This window comes from Athene cunicularia, unplaced genomic scaffold (assembly GCF_003259725.1).
Source record: "Athene cunicularia isolate RWA unplaced genomic scaffold, athCun1 SCF_71, whole genome shotgun sequence".
NCBI lineage: Eukaryota > Metazoa > Chordata > Aves > Strigiformes > Strigidae > Athene > Athene cunicularia.
Genome location: NW_020799503.1, coordinates 16739 through 36189, shown reverse-complemented (window position 1 = coordinate 36189; position 19451 = coordinate 16739). Strand labels below are relative to the sequence as shown.

The window sequence follows — 19451 nt, the reverse complement described above, 5'->3', positions numbered from 1 at the left end:
GCAGATGCCCAACCCCATGCCAGCTGGTTTTCCCTGGGGACCCCCGGGGGGGGGGATGGAGATACCGGGGGTCCCAGTGAACAGTGGGGAAGTGGCTCCTGCCAGCGTGTTCACAACTTGGACACCCCCCATCCCCCCCCCAAAAAAAGGGGGGGGTGTCCCCACCTCACCGGGCCGCCGCCGCGCCGGCACGGCTGGCTGCGAGGAAGCCCCGGCAGCCCCCCAAGGTCTTCCAGCCCTTCTGGATGCCGCAGCCCCCCCGGGGGGGACTGTTTGCATGGTGGGGCTGGGGGGGACGTCTATTAATGCTTTTCGTATTTTTTTTTTTTTCCTGGCAGCCCAGGAGCAGGAGTTGAGTTACAGGTTTAGCCCCAAAGGAATGAATGAATTCTACCACCATCCTCTAAATCCCCAACCCAGTAACTTCGCAGCTGACGATAAATATATACCGAAAACAAACAAATGAATGAAAAAAAAAAAAGAAAAAAAAAAAGAATTCAAAAATAAATAACCATTATGGCTGCAGACGCAGCCTGTCCTGGGGAATCTTTAGTGACAGCCGCTCCCCTGTGGGCGCAGCCCTTTGTCCTCCTCCCCGTCACCGTAGTGTGTGGTTTTTGCTCCCAGTGGGATCGATGCAGCGTCACCTTGGCCCCGGGATCTCCTCCACGGAGCAAGATATTACAAAAAAAAAAACCCCAACAAACAAAAAAACCCAACAACAACAACAAAAAAAAAAGGCGACAGTTGCACGGGTAGTGTCCAGCGAGGGCAGGGCCGGGCAGGAGCCGGGATGGCCCCAGTTCGGTCATTTTTCTCTGCTCTTCTTCCCTCCACTGCCCCGGGGAGGCGAGTTGGGTGCCTGAGGAAGAGTCCAGGGGCAGGAAAGTGTTTTGGTTTTTTTTTTGGGGTGGGGGGGGAGGGGGAAATTTTTAAAAAATAACCCTTTGTCCTGAAGCCCGAGGTTGGTTTCTTAATCGTTGTGTGGAGTGGGAAGAGAATAAAGCTACACCAGAGCCTCCCCTCAATGCCGAGCCACCCCCCAGGACCTGCAAGAGAGAGGAGGGAGAGCGGGGATGTTGTCCCCGGCCCGCAGGGACGCTCCCGGGGGGGCCCCGGCCCCCTCGCCACTCACCTGCACTCACAGTGGCTCCTGCCCCGAGTCCTGGCTGGCCTCGAGGAGCAGCTCCTCCAGCTCCTGCTCGTTCTTGGAGCAGCTCAGCTCTGCAAGCAAACGGTCACCATTTTCCTTTGCCAGCCCGCCTTGCCCCACTCCCCCCCAAAACGCGTGTGGCAGGTGGTAGCCCAGTGGCTAACGAGGGATCTCAGCGAGCTGCCTGCAGGGCTCGGCCTCATTCGGGGGTATTTCCAAGAATGAAGCTTTTCAGCACAGGGAGATTCGCTTTGGGTTAAAACTTGCCCTGGGAAAAGGTCCCCCAGCACGGGGCACGGCTCTGCACTCACCCCGGGCTCCAATTTTGGGCCGGAGAGGGGCTCAGGACGCTGGGATTTTTGGGGGGCTGGGTTCTGGAGCTCTTACCGTGCTCGGCGGCACAGCTCCCCATTTTCCCGTTGCCATCCGAGGGCGTTTCCGGCAGCGCTCGTGCAAAATCCACCTTCAGGCCGTTGGGGAGGGGAGTGTCGTGGGGCACGTTCTCGCAGGCCGAGGGGTCGCCCCGCTTGGGCTCGGAGCCGGTGCTGGGTGCTGCCGAGCTGGCAGCGGGTTCAGGAACGGCCCCGTTGGCCCGGGGCGCCAGGAGTTCAGGTTTTGTGGCCGGAGCCGGGCCTAGTCTCGCGGCATCCTCGGCAGCTCGCTCCAGCAGGCTCTCCACCCGTGTCACCACAAAGATTTTATGGCCTCGCCCGGGACTGGAAACTGAAATCCTTCTCTCGTTGCCCTGGGAGGGCGCGGGGGCCGGAGAGGCGGCGGGACTCCCCGCGCTGGCATCGTGCTGTGGTTCCTCGGCGATGGGCAGCAGGGGGGGTCGGTCCCTCGGCTCCTCCGGGGACGGCTGGGGCACAGTAGTGCCGTCGGGGTGTTTTGGGGGGACGCTCGAGTCCTTCGTCTCGAACCCAGGGTCCACCTCCTCATCCGTGTCCGAATCGGAGTCCGTCACGTCACCGTCGTCGTCCTCTGCCGGCTCCGTCGCCCCGTTCTCCGAGGCCGTCGGGGTCTCCCCCACTTCTTCCCCCTCTTCCGCAGCGGAGCCGGCGCTGCCGTCCCGGCCATCCTCTGCTGAGCCCTCCTCCAGAGGCTCTGTCACCGCGATCTCCGGCATCGAGGCCGACTGCTGCAGCTTCTGTTCCTTCTCCTCCTTCTCTTTGGCCAGCACGAAGTTGCGCTTGCAGCCGTTCTGGATCTCAGCCAGGAGAGCCTTCTGGGTTTCGATGAAACTTTTTACCTGTGAGGGAAAGGAAACCATCGGTCACTCGGAACGTTGGGAAATCAGAAATTATCTTCCAGGCCAACCTGTGCACAAAACCATGTGGCCACAGGCCAGGCAGGAATTAATTTCACCCGAGAAAAAAAGCAGCAGAAGATTGCCGGTGTCACCCCCCTCGAGGATGGTGTTTTCTTGTGGGGGGGCTGAAGGAGGGCCCCGAAAAGGTGAAAGAGGGGTGGGCGAGCGGGCGCGTTACCCACCGCCTCTTTCTTGGGCTCCCTGTCCAAATCGAGGCGCAGCAGGGAGTGGTTGACCTTCAGAGCGAGCGACAAGGCCATGAGGCCGCCCGTCTTGATCTCGTTCTCTCGCAGGTCCAGGCGCAGCAGCCGCGGGCTCTCCGCAATAAACTCCGCCACCGCCACGGCACCTGCGAGGGACGGGGGACACGCGATGACGGCGCCGGCCCCCTCACACCGGCATCGAGCAGAACTCGGTAATCTGAGGGGGGATACGGGGGACGCAGGGTGCCACCCACCTTCACAGGTCAGCTTGGTGGACGCCAAGCCCAGGCGAAGCACCGAGCGGTTCCCGATCAGCCCGTTCTTCAGGTTGCGGACGCCTTCGTTCCCGATGGGGTTGTGGCCCAAGTTGAGGGTCTCCAGGCTCTGCGTGTGCGGCTGCGGGTACCCAGGAGAAAAAGATGGCGGCTCCGTCTCAAGCCCCGGGCGGGTTTGATCCCCAGCTGGTCCTCCAAGCCCGGGAGCGGTGGCGGAGGGGGCCACGGGATGGGTTCTCCTCCGCCGGCATGTCACGCCGTCACGCCCAGGTCGGGCCCCGGGAGAGCCATCACTCCGAGAGCGAAGGCGCCGCTCCCTGAACGGTGCCGGGATCTACTCACCAGCGTCATCCCCAGGTAGGCCATGCCAGTGTGAGTCAGCTGGTTGTTCCACAAAACCAGCGTCACCAGCCCCCTCCGCTGCTCCTTCAGCCCTTCGCAGATGTACGCCAAGCCTGGAAAACAGCCGGGGGGGTCAGCAACTCCTCCCCAACCCCATCAGCTTCGTCCCGCTGCTCCGGCACCGCCCGATCCTGGCCAGGACAGATGCGCCGGAGAAAAGCCATGGCCGAGCAGTGATGCCAAACACCCTCCCCACTCCAAACCCCTTCCCCCAGCTGCTTGATTTCAGCTCGGTGGTGGGCAAAGCATGTCAACACAAGCAATTAAACCTCTGGGTGTACAAAACTAATTAGCTGGAGCCTTTGGAGCCGGGTACAAACCCCCTGCGGAGGGAGCACACTGGGCAGGTGCTGCTTTCGATCATTGCAAACATACTGATTTGGTGAGAGCGTGGCACCTCGACGCCTCCGCCGCTGCGGAAACCCACAGCGAGCGACTTCCCATCAGGTACAGCCCCGGCGCCGCTCGTTATTAAGCACCCAAAGATGCGAAAGATGCGGCAGCTGACCTGGAAGGCAGTAAATTAATATTTGTACCTGAGGGTGGGACCCAGCCCACAACAGGGCCAGCGACACCCGTCTGGGTTGTGCTTGGCCACCCACAGCATGGTGGCTCCTCCACCAAACCATGGGGATCAGCATCGCTGACCAGAACCTGCCAGGACCGAAGTCCAGTCTGGGACTGTTCTGCAATTCCTGGGTTGACATTAGATTTGGCCCCTCGTTTGGCTCCAGCAAGGAGAGGAGATAAAGCAGAGAAGAGCCAAAAGACACGACTCCGAGGCATCCCCACCTCTCCCTACCCTGGGGAGCTGCCACGCGCCTCGCAGCCCAGCGCAGGAAGCGAACGAAACTTCTCTAACGACTTCAGCCTTAAACCCGAGCGGTTTACTCCGCAGAAATCACATCGAAGCTGCCCTGTGCACCCCTCAGCTCAGCTGAGCCATGCTGTCAGCCTCTCGAGCTCTGCGCCCTGCAGCCAAGTTCCTCCCCGCCTTAAATCTGGGTCAAAACTCCGGGGAATTGGGGCAGCGAGAGGCCCTCACCTGAGTCCAGGATGTGGTTGTTCCTCAGGTCGAGTATCTGTATGCAGCTGTTGAATTTCAGCAGGTTGCCGAGCTGAGCCGAGTCCTGCAGCCCGCTCAGCTTGTTATCGGCCAGGTAGAGCTCCCGCAGGTTCATGTTCATCTTCAGAGCTGTGGCTGAAAAGACGGCAAACCAGCACCTCGACCCGCGCCCCACGCCGCGGCCTCGGGACCGTTACGGGCCCTGGCGCCTGGCCGAGCACGGAGCGGCGACATGGAGCCTGCGGCACAGCCAAGACACCGGCTAAAACTCCCGGGCTGGATTCTGGGGGTGTTCAGCCAGCAGTAGGATCCCGTGTGAGCCCTTTTTACCTTCCCTCCCGCAGCGGCGACGGGGCTGGCCTCGATCCACACAGGGCACATGCCCTCGCTTTTTTATAGCCCGGCCAACCTAATAAACCCCAGAAACACTCGCCTGCCAGAACCCTTAGCTCATCACGATCACAACACCACCACGAGCTCCAGCTTGGCGGCGATTTATGGCCAATTTGTTCGCTTAACGACAGGGGCCGCCCAGCGCTGGCTTACACCTCCTGCCCGCAGCCTGGGCTGGCACAGAAACACTCGACATCCCCCCCGGACAGGCACTGGCGCTGCCACCACCCCGAGGCCCCGCTCCCGTGCGCCTGGGGAGGTTCTGGAGGACACGGAGCGGGGCACTCACCCAGCAGCATGAGTGGGCGTCCGGAGAGGCTGGCGTTCTCCAGGTGCAGGACAACCAGGCTGCTGCTGATGCGCAGGGCGCGCGCCACGAAAGGCGCCGAGTGGTCCAGCAGCGGCGTGTTTCGGGCGTCCAGGTACTGCAGGCAGTTTGTCTGGGAGGAAAATGCAAGAAGGATGAGCGCTCAGCCTCGGCCACCTGCTTTATTCACTGGCTTTGCTAGAGGGGTGTAAGGCCAAGCTTGGGTAGGAGCTCCTGGGATAACTTACAGCCATCCCAAACATCGTTTGGTCACCCCACGGGCTCCAGAGAGGAGGCAAAGAGCCGACGGAACCGCTCAGGTAACCCTGTGCCGAGCCAGACAACTCCATCACCCTCAAGCTACGGCACCGGGGACGATGCGCCTCAGGTGACCGGAGCCACGTGTGTTCTCCAGAGAAAAGCTTCCCTCATCCTCACACATCCGAGCTTTCTACAACTCCAAACCGAGTCTTAGAGAGTTCCCCCGCAGCTTTTACAGAAACACCCGAGCTCCCCAGACCCGGGGTTTGAGAAGGCATCAAGCCACACGTCCCTCGCCCGGGGTCTCACTGGCTTCGCGCCCACCTGCAGCGCACCAACGGCCCGTTTGGTGGATTTACGGTTTGCCATGCTACCGCACCCCCTGTCACAGCTCCAGATTCTCCCTTGCCAACCCCCAAAATTAAAAAGCCCCAAGCTGCAGCCGCGCCGAGGGCACCTCCAGCTCCTTCACTGCACCTGCATATACGCAGCTGGTTTTAAAGCCTCACTACGGCCTCAACCAGCGCCACACGGCAACGTCCAGCTCCTCCAAAATGGGGGGTGGGCACTGCCTGCACGGAGGGACCCCCGGTATCAGCGCCCCGACAAAGGTGCCGGCGTGGCGGGAAGGCCCCCGGGTCACAGCCGAATTGCCCGCGGTCTTCCCGCCGGAGTCATGCAATGAGCAGGTCGTGGGGTAATTGGGGATCAAGGGTGGGTGTCGCACCGCGCCCCGAGCGGGGAGCGCGCCGCCGCCTCTGCGCTCGCCTTCGGAACAATGAGGTTAATTAGCCCTGCAAAGCCAAACACCAGCGCTCGTCATCCTGCTGTTAAAGATAATTAATACCCAGCTTGAGAGGCTGACCCTGCAAGCACACCACGAATAACAGCCTGATCTTTTTTTTTTTTTTTTTGCTGGGATCTGCATTTCTATTTTCTCCGTGCCGGCTGCTCGTTGAGGCATTAAGCAACCTCGTGGAAGGTGGGCTGATTTTTTTTTCCCTGCCTCTGAGCCCGGGTCTTCCTGAACCAGGTGGTTTTCTGGCCAGGTGAATACAAAACCACATTGACGGTCTTGGGAAGCACAAGGGAGTCTTTTAGGAGACTCACCTGTGTAGCCGCAGGGAGTTAAAGGAGGCGCCCAAAATATTTATGAGGGAGAACAAACCTTCCTCATCATGTGGGCAGCTGCCTGCCAGCCTCGGGTGCCGATGTGTTTGTTAAAGGAGATGTTGAGGTGCGTCGCTGACTCGTAGTACTCGATCATGTCAAACAACGCCGAGGCGCCCTGCAAAATAAAGCTGTGTTAAGCAGGGCAGCAGAGGCTGACTGTGGTTTGAGGGAAAACATGAGGTTTTGCTGCACTAGGACACAAGTGGATCGGGCACAAGCTGGCTCCTCCAAACGCCTCCTGAACGATGTCAAATAAAAAAAAAAAGCATCTCCTCATATTCCCAGTGTTCCCAACACTTGGGGAACGTACAACACTTCCATGGACACGGGAAAATGTGGGCCTTTTTTCTTGTTTTTTACTTTTTTTCCCTGGATATTCAAGCTGAGCTGAGGCTGGGCTATTGGCTCAGCACCCTCCTGCTCCTTGCGGGGTCATCCAGCTCTGTATGCAGCCGCGATGCTCCTCCCGCCAAGAAACCACCCGATAATCCAATCAGGCTAAAACAAACAAACAAGAAAGGTATAAAACCCAAGACTTCTAGCAGGGTTAGGAGTGAAAGGGATTAGCAGAGCAGGACTCGTGCCTGTGAAAGGTCTAAAGCTCCTATAGCAGAAGCGGAACAATTTGCTTAATTACATAATGGGCCTCTTTGGAGAAAATGAGCTGAAACATACACCGGAGCGGGCAGAGAAGAGCCACAAAAGTGCTGCGAGGCTTCCAGAAAAAATATGCGGAGAGACCTGGAGGACTGGAAAACCCTAGCACGAAGGCAAACAAGAGAAGGAACAGGTCTCCGGGAACAGCAGGACTTTCCGCTGGAACCGGGGCGCTCATCGGCAGGGAAGCTGGGCACGGGGTGACTAAGGCCCCGGCGTGCCGCACCCGGGTGGAAAATGCTGCTGCCGTGGAATGAATCGGCGGGGCAGGGGGGAGCGGGAGGTCTCAGGCTGCGGGGGGGCTGGTGTAAACCCTCCTCCGTGGCTGTCTTCCCCCTGGCAGCGGACATGGAGCCGCATCGGGCACCTCGTGCCCTGCAGATGTCTCGCTCCACTGCAACTGGAAAAGCGGAAGGCGTCGACGTTTGCGAGCTCTCTGCTCGTGGCGTCCAGCTCTGAAGCCATGGGATATGTTTAAATTATTAACGTGGCATTGTTCCTCCTGCGAGATAATGAGCGGAACGAAGCACGGGATCATTTTACAGCCGAAGACGTCACGAGCTCAGCCAGCCCGTCCCCTGCTCAGCGGCCACGTGTTCCTCCCCGGGCTGTGGTGCCATCAGGGGACTCATCTGTCCCAGAAACAGCCCCGTCCTGTGGCCACAGACCCCCAAAGAGCCCCGTCCTGTGGCCACGAGTCCCGCCGGCAGCCCAGTGTGATTGTGCCCCCAGTGCCCATGTCCGGTGGGATTCCGGCCGGCCTCAGGGTCAGCGAGAAACTGCAGCGGCTTGGAGCCAGCAGTGTCAGAGCAGGAAAATGTCCAAGTTACATTTTTCTCCACTTCATCTTGGATGTGGGCAGCAGCTAGGAGAAGCTCGTTGCTGCTGAGTCTTCCCAAAGTGAGGAAAAACAGGGGGAAAAAAAGCATTAGAGCTTCAAGCAAACACAGTCGAGACAGGTCTGAAGCCAGGTTTGGAATACGTATGGATGATGCAGGAAAAACAAGACCCTTGGAGAAAGGGGATGCACCGGGGTGAGGGGAACTTGGGATCAGAGCTGGCTAAAATAACTTTTAACCGCTTCCTTAATTTTTAACCTCCTCTGCTCACCCACTGGGAGCTGAACTCAGGGCCCCAGGCGTTGTGAGGAAGGAGCAAGTCAGGACAGGATGGAATGTGAACTTCATCATCAGCCTCAAAAAGCTGTCCGAGAGCTACACAATTCCCTCAGCTTCCACAACAGCTTTAAAAATATGTATTTAAAATGCCTTGGAGCTCCGCAACCACCCAGGCTGCAGAGCAAGTGGTCAACCTCTTCCTTTTGGAGAAGCAAACGCTGCACCAGCAGACCTAAATAAGAGCGTGGGTACAAGGGGAACGGGTACAGAAACACAGTAGAGTCCCCCCAAATTAAGTCGCAGCTCAGGAGGAGCTCAGGCCTGACCACAAAACCCGTGTGGTTTGTGTTAGCTGCGAAAGAGGAAGGAGAAGCTGGGAGAGGTCAGGGCCACTTACGTCTTCATCCAAGCTCGTCTGCTCCAAATCGACAATTTTGAACTGGACCCGCTTGAAAATTTCTTCCAGCGCCTCACAGGCTTTGTAATCCAGCTTCTCCCCTGGGGAAAAAGCAGAAAAAGGGGAATCTGGGGGCTTGGGCACGTATGGCTGTGAGCCTGGGAGCCCCAAGCTGCAGGACAGAGCACGCGTGAAACGGCGACGGGGGCAGCCCACCTTTCCAACAACACTTCCGAAGAGGAATTCAAACCTGCGAGTGGGTGTTCAATGCCCATTGACCCACGTGTGCCATGGAAAGTGTTGCCTGGGATGAGAATTTCTGGGTAACACACAGGTCCAGCCATGGCAGGGAGCCCCGAAAGCTGCGGCAGGGCCTGTCATCAGCACCACAAGCCGGGAGAGGGATCCCCAGAGAGACTTTGGGAAGGATGTTTCTGGTTTGGGGGATTTCAGAAATCCACCTCAAAACCAGTGCAGTCGCTCGCCCAATACAGAGCAGCCCCAGCAGCAATGCTTTTTCTGCCTAAAACTCATGAAAAAGTGGGATTTCTGCCTCCCCGCAGAGCAGCCAGACGTCTCCCCATGAGCCATCCCCTCATCGGCTTCGGTCCCTCCGGAGTTACGTTACGAGTGGCTCCGCTGAGAAACTTAACGGCCTTTTGCTCTATAAAAGCACCATGGGGTCAAAATCAAATCCCTGCGGGCGCCGTGTAAAAAACACGCTGCTTTGCCGCCTCCCTCAAATTAAATTATTCACATTGCAATTTAGGGAAGTGCTGGCCCGAGCTGCCTTGAGGACATTTCCCAAGACTTTGGGCTTTTTATTTACTTATTTTTTTGCTTATTTCTCAGGCCAGCCCTGCAGCAGGTCTCCAAGGCTCAAGGTGTGGGCCAGACCACAGACAAGCCACGATGGCTCCTCCCTGCTCTCCCCGCATCTCTGCAAAATGAAAAATGTGGAAATTTCCCCCAAAAGCAGCAGTGTGACTGCTTTTAGACACTGCATGGGTTGCCAGCGGGTGATTCTGCAAAGCAAACTGTGAAGGTGAAGGTGGAAGCTCCACCTTTCCTCCTGACACCCCCAGACCCCGTCCCCTGCACGAAGAACGAGGCGACAGCAGCCAGGTCTGGTGCAACCCTGTCGACCCCCTCCAAAAGTGCAGCAGAAAACAGTTGCCCGCCGGGGACTCCAGCAGCCCCACTTCTAGGGGGAGGGAGACATGGGATCCGGCTGCCCAGCCAGTCGACAATCAAGCGATTTGTAAGAAAATAATCCGGTTTGGCAAAGTCGGGCCAAATGATGGCAATGGGGCCTGTAAAAGATTTATTCTGGGGGGATTTGGGCAAGCTTGTTTGTTACTCCTCCAGGCGAATCATCTCAGTACAGGGACACCCCAGCTCCCCGCGGGGTGTTTTCTGGGGTTTGTTAACAGCAGCTCTCAAGTGGTTCCCCAGGCTTCAGGTTTCCCCAATGCTAAATAAATTAATTAAACCCCAAGACTGTGGCCCCCGGAGCCAAATTGGTGCCCAGAGTTTCATGGGAGGCCAGGAAAGGCCAGGCAGGACCTCGTCAGGACGACCCCGGGCTGAGAGCATCCTTGCTACGTGGCTGCTCTTGCTGCCAGTCTCACAGGTTGTTTTGGGGAGGAATCCCACAGCCCAGAGGGGGAAAAGAGGCTCTTTAGGAAGGGAAGGAGCCCAGCAGAAGGCAGAAGAAACGTACCGGCCTGCTGCAAGAAGAATCTCCTGTAAAATATTTGCCTGGCAGGGAAGCGAAAGCAACCTTCTGCCTCTCCTTCCTGGAGATGCTCCACAAAAGCCATATTCACAAAAATATTCGTGTTAAAGAGAACTGGAAAACCTTTCCGGTTTCCCCATTGTGCAAGTTGTTTTGAGACATCAGATGGAAAATTATTCCAGCAAACCTGCTCCGGCTCAGCCCTGAACGAGCTGTTTTGGGAGATGGGGGGTATGAGGACAGTGCTCGGGGGTGGTGAAGGACAGTTTGCTGCCCGAGGCATCACCGGAGCTATTTCTAGGGCTGTTTTGGTGCTTTTTGACCAGGACATTTATGCTTCTTGTACAGAACACCTCCGGGACTTATATTTCTGCTCTTGCTGGAATTAAGGCTCTTTCTTGCTCCAGCCTGCATGAGCCTCAGCAGGGACAACGACTCCAGCAAGAGCTGCTCCAGTGGAATAAACCACCAGAATTGCTCAAAAGAGAAATAAAATCCCTTGGCGATGGAAAAGGGGCTTACCTTTCAGATCTAAGCAGTCTATCCTGGGAGCCAGATCTTTAAATTCCTGCGAAAGATAAAGCAGCATTTCATACTCAGGAGGAGGAGAAAGGCAGGGGGGGAAGGGGAGGGGAATTAACCTTTTAGAATAATGAGGTAAAGTGATGAAATGGGCAAATCCTCCCCCAAATGGAGAGAGGATGTGGGAACTCAGCCCGAAAAATCAAATTTAACTCGAAATCAAAGCTGCCACCTGTGGCGCTTTGCAGGCTGGATCCATGCGAGTCACAGGGAGAGCTGGGCGCCCTCCCCGGGACAAGGTCGCGGAGCTCTGTGAGGCAGGGCGGCTGATGAAGATGAGGGTCTGTCTCTGCGCATGGAGGTGACGGAGCTGCCTGGGGAAGGCACAGTGGGTGAAAAAAGCAAAAATCTTGGCCCTCCCAGGCCAAGCGAAAAGCTTTTAAACATCACACTGCAGAGTGCTGCAATCAGGCTTGAGGATTTCAACGGGATTTTTATTCACCCGGCGTGAGCAGGGAAAAGCACAGCGCCCGTCACGGTCTCCCTGCGGGCTTCCCTCCCCCACATCACACGCGAGGCCCAAACCGCTTCGTGAACAAGCCCGTTTGAGTCTCATCCCCCAGCTCAAAGGCTGGGGGGGACAGCGGGGACATCGGATCCCACCTCCAGCATCCACCGTGGCCAGCCGGGCCGCAGTCACCACGGCACCACAGCCGAGGAGATGGACACAGGGAAAAACCACAATAAACATCGTGTAGTATTTTGCTAACGAACTCCTTCGCTTTCGCTCTCTGCAACAGGTTTCATCTGGCCCAAAACCTGTTTGTGCTGTTAAAACAGGAGCTGCTGCTCCCATCCAACACACCAGCGAGTGTAAAAGTCTACAGCGGGTGTAATAAAGGGCTGCGGTTGATCATTTGGTGTTGGGACAACACCCGCACCAGCTGTACCTGTATCTGCTTCAGGAGTTTGGGTATCTGCTTGCAGTTCAGCTTCTGGCAGGCTTGTTTGTAGGCAGTCATGATTTCATCGACAGTCACGTTCTGGGCTGAAAAGGGTGAGAATGGAGGTTACGGTTGTAGTGGCAGGGACCAACGTGTCCGCGTGCCCCCATCAGACGCCGCTACCCGCCAGGACATACACCCGCCAAGGAGAGGACGTGCAGGAAAGATGTTCGAATGCCACGGAACGAAAGGAAACCCAAGCAGGGCTCGCTCGAACACGTCTACGGGAGCAAGTCCTGTCTTGCTCGGGTAGAAAAGGGGCTGGAGAAGTGCAGTCGGCGCCTCCAGCCGTGTTTTGGCGTGAGAGCTGCTCTTTTGGCAGGTCGTGGGATAACAACCCCCAACCCTGTCAGCAGGTTGCTGTTGTGGTTAACAAATACCACCGTCAGATACGTGCCTTTTTGCTTTTAGTTTCACAAAACTAGGGTTTTCGCTCGCTCACCCAGTGGGCACGGCGCCAGACAGGCACATCCACCCATGGATACCTCCAGGTTTTCCCTAACTGGCTTCCAGAGACCGTCAGAGGGCTCGGGGGCCGGCCTGAGGCAGCGAGATATTGGCTAAAAGCTCCTGGAGTTGTCGCCCTCCGGTAAACACATCCTCCGCGTTCAGGTCCCGGCCTGGAAGCCGCGGGAGGGACGTTTCGGTGCCGTCACCGCCCCAAGCGCCGCCAAGCTCAGCTCCCAGCGCGGGCCAGCGGCATTTACTCACTGCTTCTGCCCTCCCTGAATCACGGGCAATGCTGCCGCCCCAGATGCCGGGGAAGCCAAGGCGGGCGGCGGGAGCTGCTGCCAGATCATTAGCCACGTGAGGCGACGGCCACCTCCGCTTTTAGCGTGATTTTGGTTTGGTGATGGGCCCAAACAAACACTAAAGCTGGTCAGAAGATCATCTGGAGAAACCAGATTCCCCAGGAACTTCAACCTGGCAGAGCATGAGGCAACCCCCCCTCCACCGCCTCCCCTGCCCGAGGATTACGACATCGAGAGCTCGATAAAACTAAACACTCTACCAGCCAAAAAAATAAAATCCCAAACAATCAACGACTATTTTAATCTTCTCCCTGTTCACAACAAACCCATCAGGCGTCTCGGCAGCAGGACTCACTCAGAGCGCCAAGTGGTGGAGGCAACACTGTGCCCTGGCTCAGCCACGCCACCCAAACCCACCTTTTTGGCAGTTTTTAGCTCTGCGAGCCGTCCTGGCTCATCACAGCGAGGTCTGCGGGGACAACACCTAGCTGAGCAAAGCAGCAAAAGTTTAAATACACCCCAGCGAGCGCTTAACTAGGCAAGACGTAAAAAGAGCTTTCACGCCCCAAAAGCCCCATGCGACAGAAAGCTTTTTCTCCTCCAAAGCGATGTGGGGCCCAATCACCGATTCCCCACATGAGGAAAATCCACTGAGGATGAGCAAGCCCCGTGTCTAAAAAAAGAGAAATATTAACGTTAGCGAGGGGATTAGCAGTGCGCTGCGACGTTCCTGATCCCATCTGCCATGGGAATGCTTTCTTAAAAAAAAAAAATAAAACCCCCAAAAATCAAGCGTGGTTTTGGGAAAGCAAGGGGAGTCGAGAAGAGTCGTTGCGGATGAGCATCCCGGGAGCACAAAGGCACAGGATGAAGCAAATGTCTGGAAACTCAGCTCCAAAACGTCCCGGCTGAAGGATTTCTCCCCAGATCAGAACTCATGCATGGGCTGCTAATTTAGTTTTATTAGTTTCTGGCAGGAAAATGCTTTGGTCTGCCCTCTCCTGGGTGGAAGGCCTAACTTTTAGCCATTCTCATTGCTGGGGACTTGCTGCGGTTTTCCTCTGCACCCATCTTGGCACACGCCTGTTCCCACCTCGTGGTGCTCGCCAAGCCGGGCTGGAATTACAGCAGAAGACACAACAGGTCTCGTGGTCCTCTGGAGCTGCTGCTTCACAGCGAGCAGGCGGCCGTCCCGCGTGAGCCAAGAGCTGTGCTGGCACCACGGCCCACGGGGATCGGAGCAACTCCCCGTTCCCGAGGAATATCCTGGGCTGGGTTCACCCACACGGTTAAACGCTCGCGAGCGGATCCAGATCACCGCCGGGAACCTCTCGCCAGTGCAGCTCCACCACTGCCGAGTCTGTTCCTGCCTCCCAGGTGAGCACCTGGAGCTCCTGCATCTGCCAGGTGCTGGAAAACGCCCCGAATTCACCCCCGGACTCAATCACATAACCACACGGGCAAAACCAAGGATGTGGCGAGCGTACGCCCCCAGCAATGCCTGCGACGTTCCTGGCACGGGACGGCCCGGCCGGTCCATGGCAGCTCCAGATCACCTCGGCAGGGCTGCTGGTTGCGATTTGCACTTGGTTTTGCTCTTTAAGGAGGTTAAACGCCAACACCAAGCAGCCAGTCTTCTTCCTGCGAGGCTCAGGCTTCCAGTCCAAGGCCCCCTCGTTCTGCTGAAACTCATCCACAAAGACCATTCTTAGTTTTGCCCAAACGATTGGCACCAAGACCCTCTGAGGGAATTTCCTTGCTAGATATCACAGATTTGAGTTAAAAAAGATCCTCAGGCTGGTTTTTAGAGCATCAATCCCTGCTCGTTTCTCTCCTCCCCCTCCGCAAAGGGCCGCTCTCCTGCCCATTTGTGGTAACGAAGACTGCAAGTCAATATTAGTATTTCCTGTTTGAGCTCCGTCTTGCGGCTCACCAGCAAATATTTGCAGTGTCTGTAACACCCGCCTTCAAAAAAACCCTGAAACTTCTGGGAAAAGCCTTTTTTTTTGGCAGAGGAGGGCTGAAGCTGATCCTGTGGCACATGTTTTTCAGCAGCTCGAGGTGGCAGAGGGATTTTACGCCACTGATGCCATCCACAAAACCAAGCAGAGCTGTTCTGCAAACAGGCTTGAGAAAATACAAAATATTTACACCCAGTTGAGTGGCTGTCTCCTGGCTTAGGTGGAATTACACACGGCTTCAAACATCCAGTTTGAGAAAGAGCGGGCTGAGATGGTGCAGGTTTCCACTCGGAGCATCCCCGACAGTGTCCTGGATCCCCCCTTCCTTAAAGCCTGTCCCCAAAATAATCCCATTAAAGGACAAAATGAGCTGGAAACCAGAGCTGGGCTCACAGTGCTGCAGGCCCCACTAGAACAACACTCCAACGTGTTTCCCTAACGAAGAACGACAACCGGCTTTGACCACGCTCATGTCCTGACCCCTGCCGCTATTTTAAAGCCCTACACTAATATCCCTAAACAGAGTTAACTACCTTATTAATCTCTTTATTATTTCTCAGCCAATTAAGATCCGAAGAGCAATAAGGAGGGTATTTTGCAACCTCCTGTGTACACTCAATGTGTTTCATCCAATAATTTTCTACTAATTTTCGCCCACAGCTCTTGGCAGAGCGGCCGCCAGCTTCGCCGGGAGCTTCTCCAGCGACGGTCCGGGCACCGGAAAACACAAACCGTGGCTGCTCAGCCAAGGAGGCGTCAGCAGAAAGCCTGGAAAATGCAGAAAAAAACCCAGAAAGGGTCACGGATACAGTTTAAAATGCAAATAACGCTTTCCTGCGAAAGACGACAACAGCCTCACGCTATTCTCCTTCTCCCGGTAACGATGAGCTCTTTGGGGAACTTTTTATTTTGCTCTGGCTCTCTGTGAGGAGTCCCCAGGGGGGCCGCACTAAATCTGGATGCCCCGAAAGGATCCCCCAAATCCCCCAGGATTTAACTTTCCTGAAAGGCGCTTAATCCCCCGGGGGGATGACGCAGAGGCTGTGCCGCCTGTGCGGAAGCGCGGCACAGAGGAGGGCCCGACCGTTAAATCCCACTAGAACCCAGCGTTTCCGTGTCGCCACACCGCTCTGCCCATGGCAGGTTTTGCTTCGCCTGCTCCTCTGGCCACGTCCAACCTCGGGACAGCGCGATGCCAAAGCAAACAGGTCGTTATTTATTAACAGGCTGCAGGCAGCTTGTCTGCTCAGACACCAAAGAGAAAAGCTGATTTTTCACAGGCTCACGCTGCACTCCGCTTCGTTTTGTTCCCTGCGTTCGCTTCCAGCCATGCCCTGGGAGGCCGAGCAGAAGGAAAAGGAGGTGAAAACCGATGCAGGCAGCAGGGACATCCCTGTGCCGGCGCTGCTCGTTGAGTAAGTCCCAAATCTGAAAAGGTGGTGACTTTACCGCAGCCGAACCAAACAATTTACCCCCGAGGTCACCGAAGGAGATCTCTAACTCTTTGCCTCCTCTCAGCAGCATCCTGCTGCTGCTTCTCCCATGTGAGGCTTCATGTCCTGTCTTCCCATGCACGGGGAACAGTAGCTGGAAGAAAATTATTTCCTCCTCTCGGGAAGCATAAAAATAAAAAACTTGGTCCGGTGGCACCTGACACGGGGGGAGGAAGGCAGTGCCAGAGTCACCCTGACCCCAGACGTACTCTTCCTCCAGTGAAGGGCACGGGGATCCCACATCTGGGGGGAATGGCACCCTCCAGCTGGGTGGGTAATGCAGAGGCACGACCCCGGGGCTTCCTCGCTGCCGGTCCAAAGCCAAGGCACCAAGACCTGGAGCACTGGGGCCGGCAGCCACAAGACACCTCTGTTGGGTCTTTTTTTTCCACCCGTGTTTCTGCACCCCTCGCAATGTCACTGCAGTTCCCTGGCTGTATCCCAGGGATGCAGGTGAAGATGACTTTCCCCCTTCGAGATTTCCACGGCTGAAGATGCCACTCGACAGCTGGGGAAGCCTCTGGCTCCTCTCCCCAAGCACAGAGGCTCTGAGTTTTCTAACAAACCAGTTGCTGAAGCTGTAGAAGGGGGGAAAAGGAAATAAAGGGGCACTTTTTCCCCACCTTGTCTTGCACTCTGGCTCCTTTCCCAGTGAGGAACACGGCACCCACAGCGTTATTCCCCATAACCCCCAGGACAAGCCAAGGACAACAGACGGCAGCAGCGTCTGGCCCTAAATCCTCCCCTCTCAGGGTATATCCAGCACCCATCCCGTCCTAGACAAACCCTTGGGCCCACACAGGCTTAAATCAAGACAGGGTTTGTCAGAAAACAAGCTGGGGAAAAAAAAAAAAGGCAATCTTTCAGGTCTTCTGAGTGAAATTCAGCACAGATACAGGGCCTGCATAGACCCACCGACCACGTGGCCACCAAAGGGAAGGAGCGAAGAGGAAGGTCAGAGCAGAAAACATTGTAATTTAACCTGACATCGATCTGGGCAAGGCGGCGGAGAGGGCAGGACTGCAGCCTGGCAATAAAGAATTAAAGGCAGAAATAATTAATGCTAATCAGCAAGGTTTCACAGGAAGGAGGGCTGAGGAACGGAACCTGACACGGGCCTGAGGAGAGGCCACTTCTCTGGGAGCTTGGGTAGCTCCCTCAGATTTTAAGTGTCACAGTCCCACGGGGGAAAAAGAAGTTAAAAAATGAGAGAAATATTTAAAAAACCCAAACAAAACAATGCTTGGTTCAGTAAGAAATGTGATGCTATAACACTACTGACGGCCTCTTGGCATACAAGCAGGAACTGCTGACACTTGGGTATCACCGGCTGTAAAGACAATCGGGCGCTTGCCTTGTGGGGTGAGAAAGTGGGAGCAGGCGGACCCGCTGCCCGCTAAACGAGGCTAATGACGCCCCAAACGCGCCTCCTCTGCACCGTGCAGCGCGAAGCTCTGCAGTAAACCAGAGGCCTTTTCCACATCCCTCCTGCGGGCCCTCGAGCGCTTCGGAGCGGCGGAGAGGAGGCCCCGGCGCCACGTGCCGCCTGGCAAAACCGGCCCTGCCGGGACCAGCTGGGCCGGGGACCTCGGATTCAAGTAGCCAGGAGGAAGTTAAACGAGCAGAGGCGCGTCCACCAGAGCAGTGATGAATGAGAGATAAATAAAGCCCTGAATAAAAACAGTTATTATCCACACGTGAGAGGAAGAATAAAAGCGGCGTCATGGCCAATGTGCTCCTTGAGCCAAGGGAAAGGCAGGTCCCGGATGCCGGCACTGCCCTGACCGATACCGGCGTCCACAGCTGTCAGCACCGTGCAGGATTCTGCTCTAATTAGAGAGGTGAAAATTGCTTTTGGGCCCTTCAGGCTGGGCACCTTTGGGGGCTGGAGTTTGGGGTTAAATGGCATGAAAGAAAAGGGCCCCAGCACCCCAAGGGCACGATGCCTTTGGGGGAAGCAGAGGCATCCGCCCACAGCCTCGGGAAAAGCAAGTGGGGTTGAGGAATCTGCCCCTGCCGGGCTCCCTCTGGGATGAGGCCACGTGGGGAGAAAGCGGCTCGTTGGTGAGCGGCGTCCATTTTCTGGGGCATCAGAGAAGAGCCCAGGGCACGAGCCCCGGCTTTTCTTCACCACATGAACGTCACATCTTCATCCAGAGCAGGGCCAGAGCGGCAGAAATTTCATATTAAAATACAGTTGGCAGGATATTAAACAATAAAAATGCATCAGCCCGCAGTTCTTCTCCACTGCTGGAGGTATTTCACAGAGATGTCCAGCTACCAGTTGCCGCCAAGCAGTAAAACCAGAATTAACTGGTGCTACGTAGGGAGATCTGGCACCTTTTAGGCCACATCTGAGGTCCGGGCAGTGAAACTGGAATGGGCCTCGTCACCCGAGGAGGTGCATGACTGGAAAAAACTCGGGAGAAACCCAATTTCTGCCTGTTTGGTTCTTAAAAAGGAGGTGAGGCTGCTGGTTATTGATGGTTTTCAGCAGTGGGTGCTGCAGCAGTTCGGTCTGGGACAGAGAAACGTGGGGAGCATTCCGGACGCCCCAGCATGATGCCCTTCACCGTGTCTGCAGCCGGTCGCTGTGTTTCGGTGTGGTATGGAGCGTCCTGACACCCGCAGCCAGCCCCCGCGCCGTTCCCGGGAGCCCTGGAGGCGTCCTGGTGCGAACCCTCTCCCCCAGCCTGGCCGAGGGGCCGCGAGTGAAGCCCCTGATGGCTTCGGCACCTGCCGGCAGCAGATCCATGGCCACCGGTGCTTCGCTGGAACCCACATTCTGGCAGGGCCCCCAACTTTTCCTGGGAGCACGACGCTCCTCCGCTTGCCACGCCGAGCTCCCTGTGCCGCCGGAGGGGGCCGGGGCAGGCGGCAGCATCCGGAGACATCACCGAAGCCTCTAGGGTCTCAGAATGGAGCTCCAGGTTGTCTCCTTTCTCCTCCCTCGAGCAGGCGAAGCTTCACGAACGCTTTGGGGTTTCTCCACGCTGCTGCCGTGGCGTCATCGCCCTCCTCAACGGGTGGGCGCTTTTCTCCCCCGCGCTGGCGGAGCCCAACCGTTGCCGCCGCACCAGCTCAGCGTCGGGAGGTTCTGGAAGCGCGGCCGCAGCCTGCGGCGGTTGGGAGGACGCGGCCCTGATGGGGCTTTGCTGAGCCCATGGTTCTGTCGTCTGCTGCCCCGGGGGCGGCTTGGGGGGGTCCCACAGGCTGCGCTCGGGTACCCCACCCCGGGACTTCCCCCCTTGCTCTGGGGACCGGGAA

The 19451-nt window shown here is 56.8% G+C and overlaps 2 protein-coding genes across 2 annotated transcripts in view; both read right to left on the bottom strand.

The window, feature by feature from the left end:
* Positions 1–854: 854 nt before the first annotated feature.
* PPP1R37 (protein phosphatase 1 regulatory subunit 37) lies at positions 855–18762 on the bottom strand. The gene is made up of 13 exons (XM_026867543.1): positions 18758–18762; positions 11925–12022; positions 10975–11020; positions 8715–8815; positions 6538–6657; positions 5091–5241; positions 4388–4543; positions 3283–3395; positions 2920–3061; positions 2645–2811; positions 1541–2402; positions 1136–1224; positions 855–1049 (listed from the first exon to the last, which is right to left on the bottom strand). The coding sequence occupies exons 2-12, from the start codon at positions 11994–11996 to the stop codon at positions 1142–1144; spliced, it is 2013 nt and encodes a 670-aa protein (XP_026723344.1). The 5' UTR covers positions 11997–12022; positions 18758–18762; the 3' UTR covers positions 855–1049; positions 1136–1141.
* A 388-nt stretch (positions 18763–19150) lies between these two features.
* Positions 19151–19451, bottom strand: part of CLASRP (CLK4 associating serine/arginine rich protein) — a 5043-nt gene continuing 4742 nt past the window's right edge. The window contains exon 13 of the mRNA XM_026867544.1: positions 19151–19300. Coding sequence (XP_026723345.1) covers positions 19151–19300 — 150 coding nt within the window. The remainder of the gene's footprint in view (positions 19301–19451) is intronic.

What these genes read in the sequence shown, in the direction of transcription:
- PPP1R37 (XM_026867543.1), bottom strand. Translation starts at nt 11,996, where the DNA reads ATGACTGCCTACAAACAAGCCTGCCAGAAGCTGAACTGCAAGCAGATA. An exon ending in AGACTGCTTAGATCTGAAAG is followed by an intron (nt 8,816 to 10,974) that starts GTAAGCCCCTTT and finishes CTTTTTCCCCAG; the next exon opens with GGGAGAAGCTGGATTACAAA. An exon ending in CACCAAGCTGACCTGTGAAG is followed by an intron (nt 2,812 to 2,919) that starts GTGGGTGGCACC and finishes CGTCCCTCGCAG; the next exon opens with GTGCCGTGGCGGTGGCGGAG.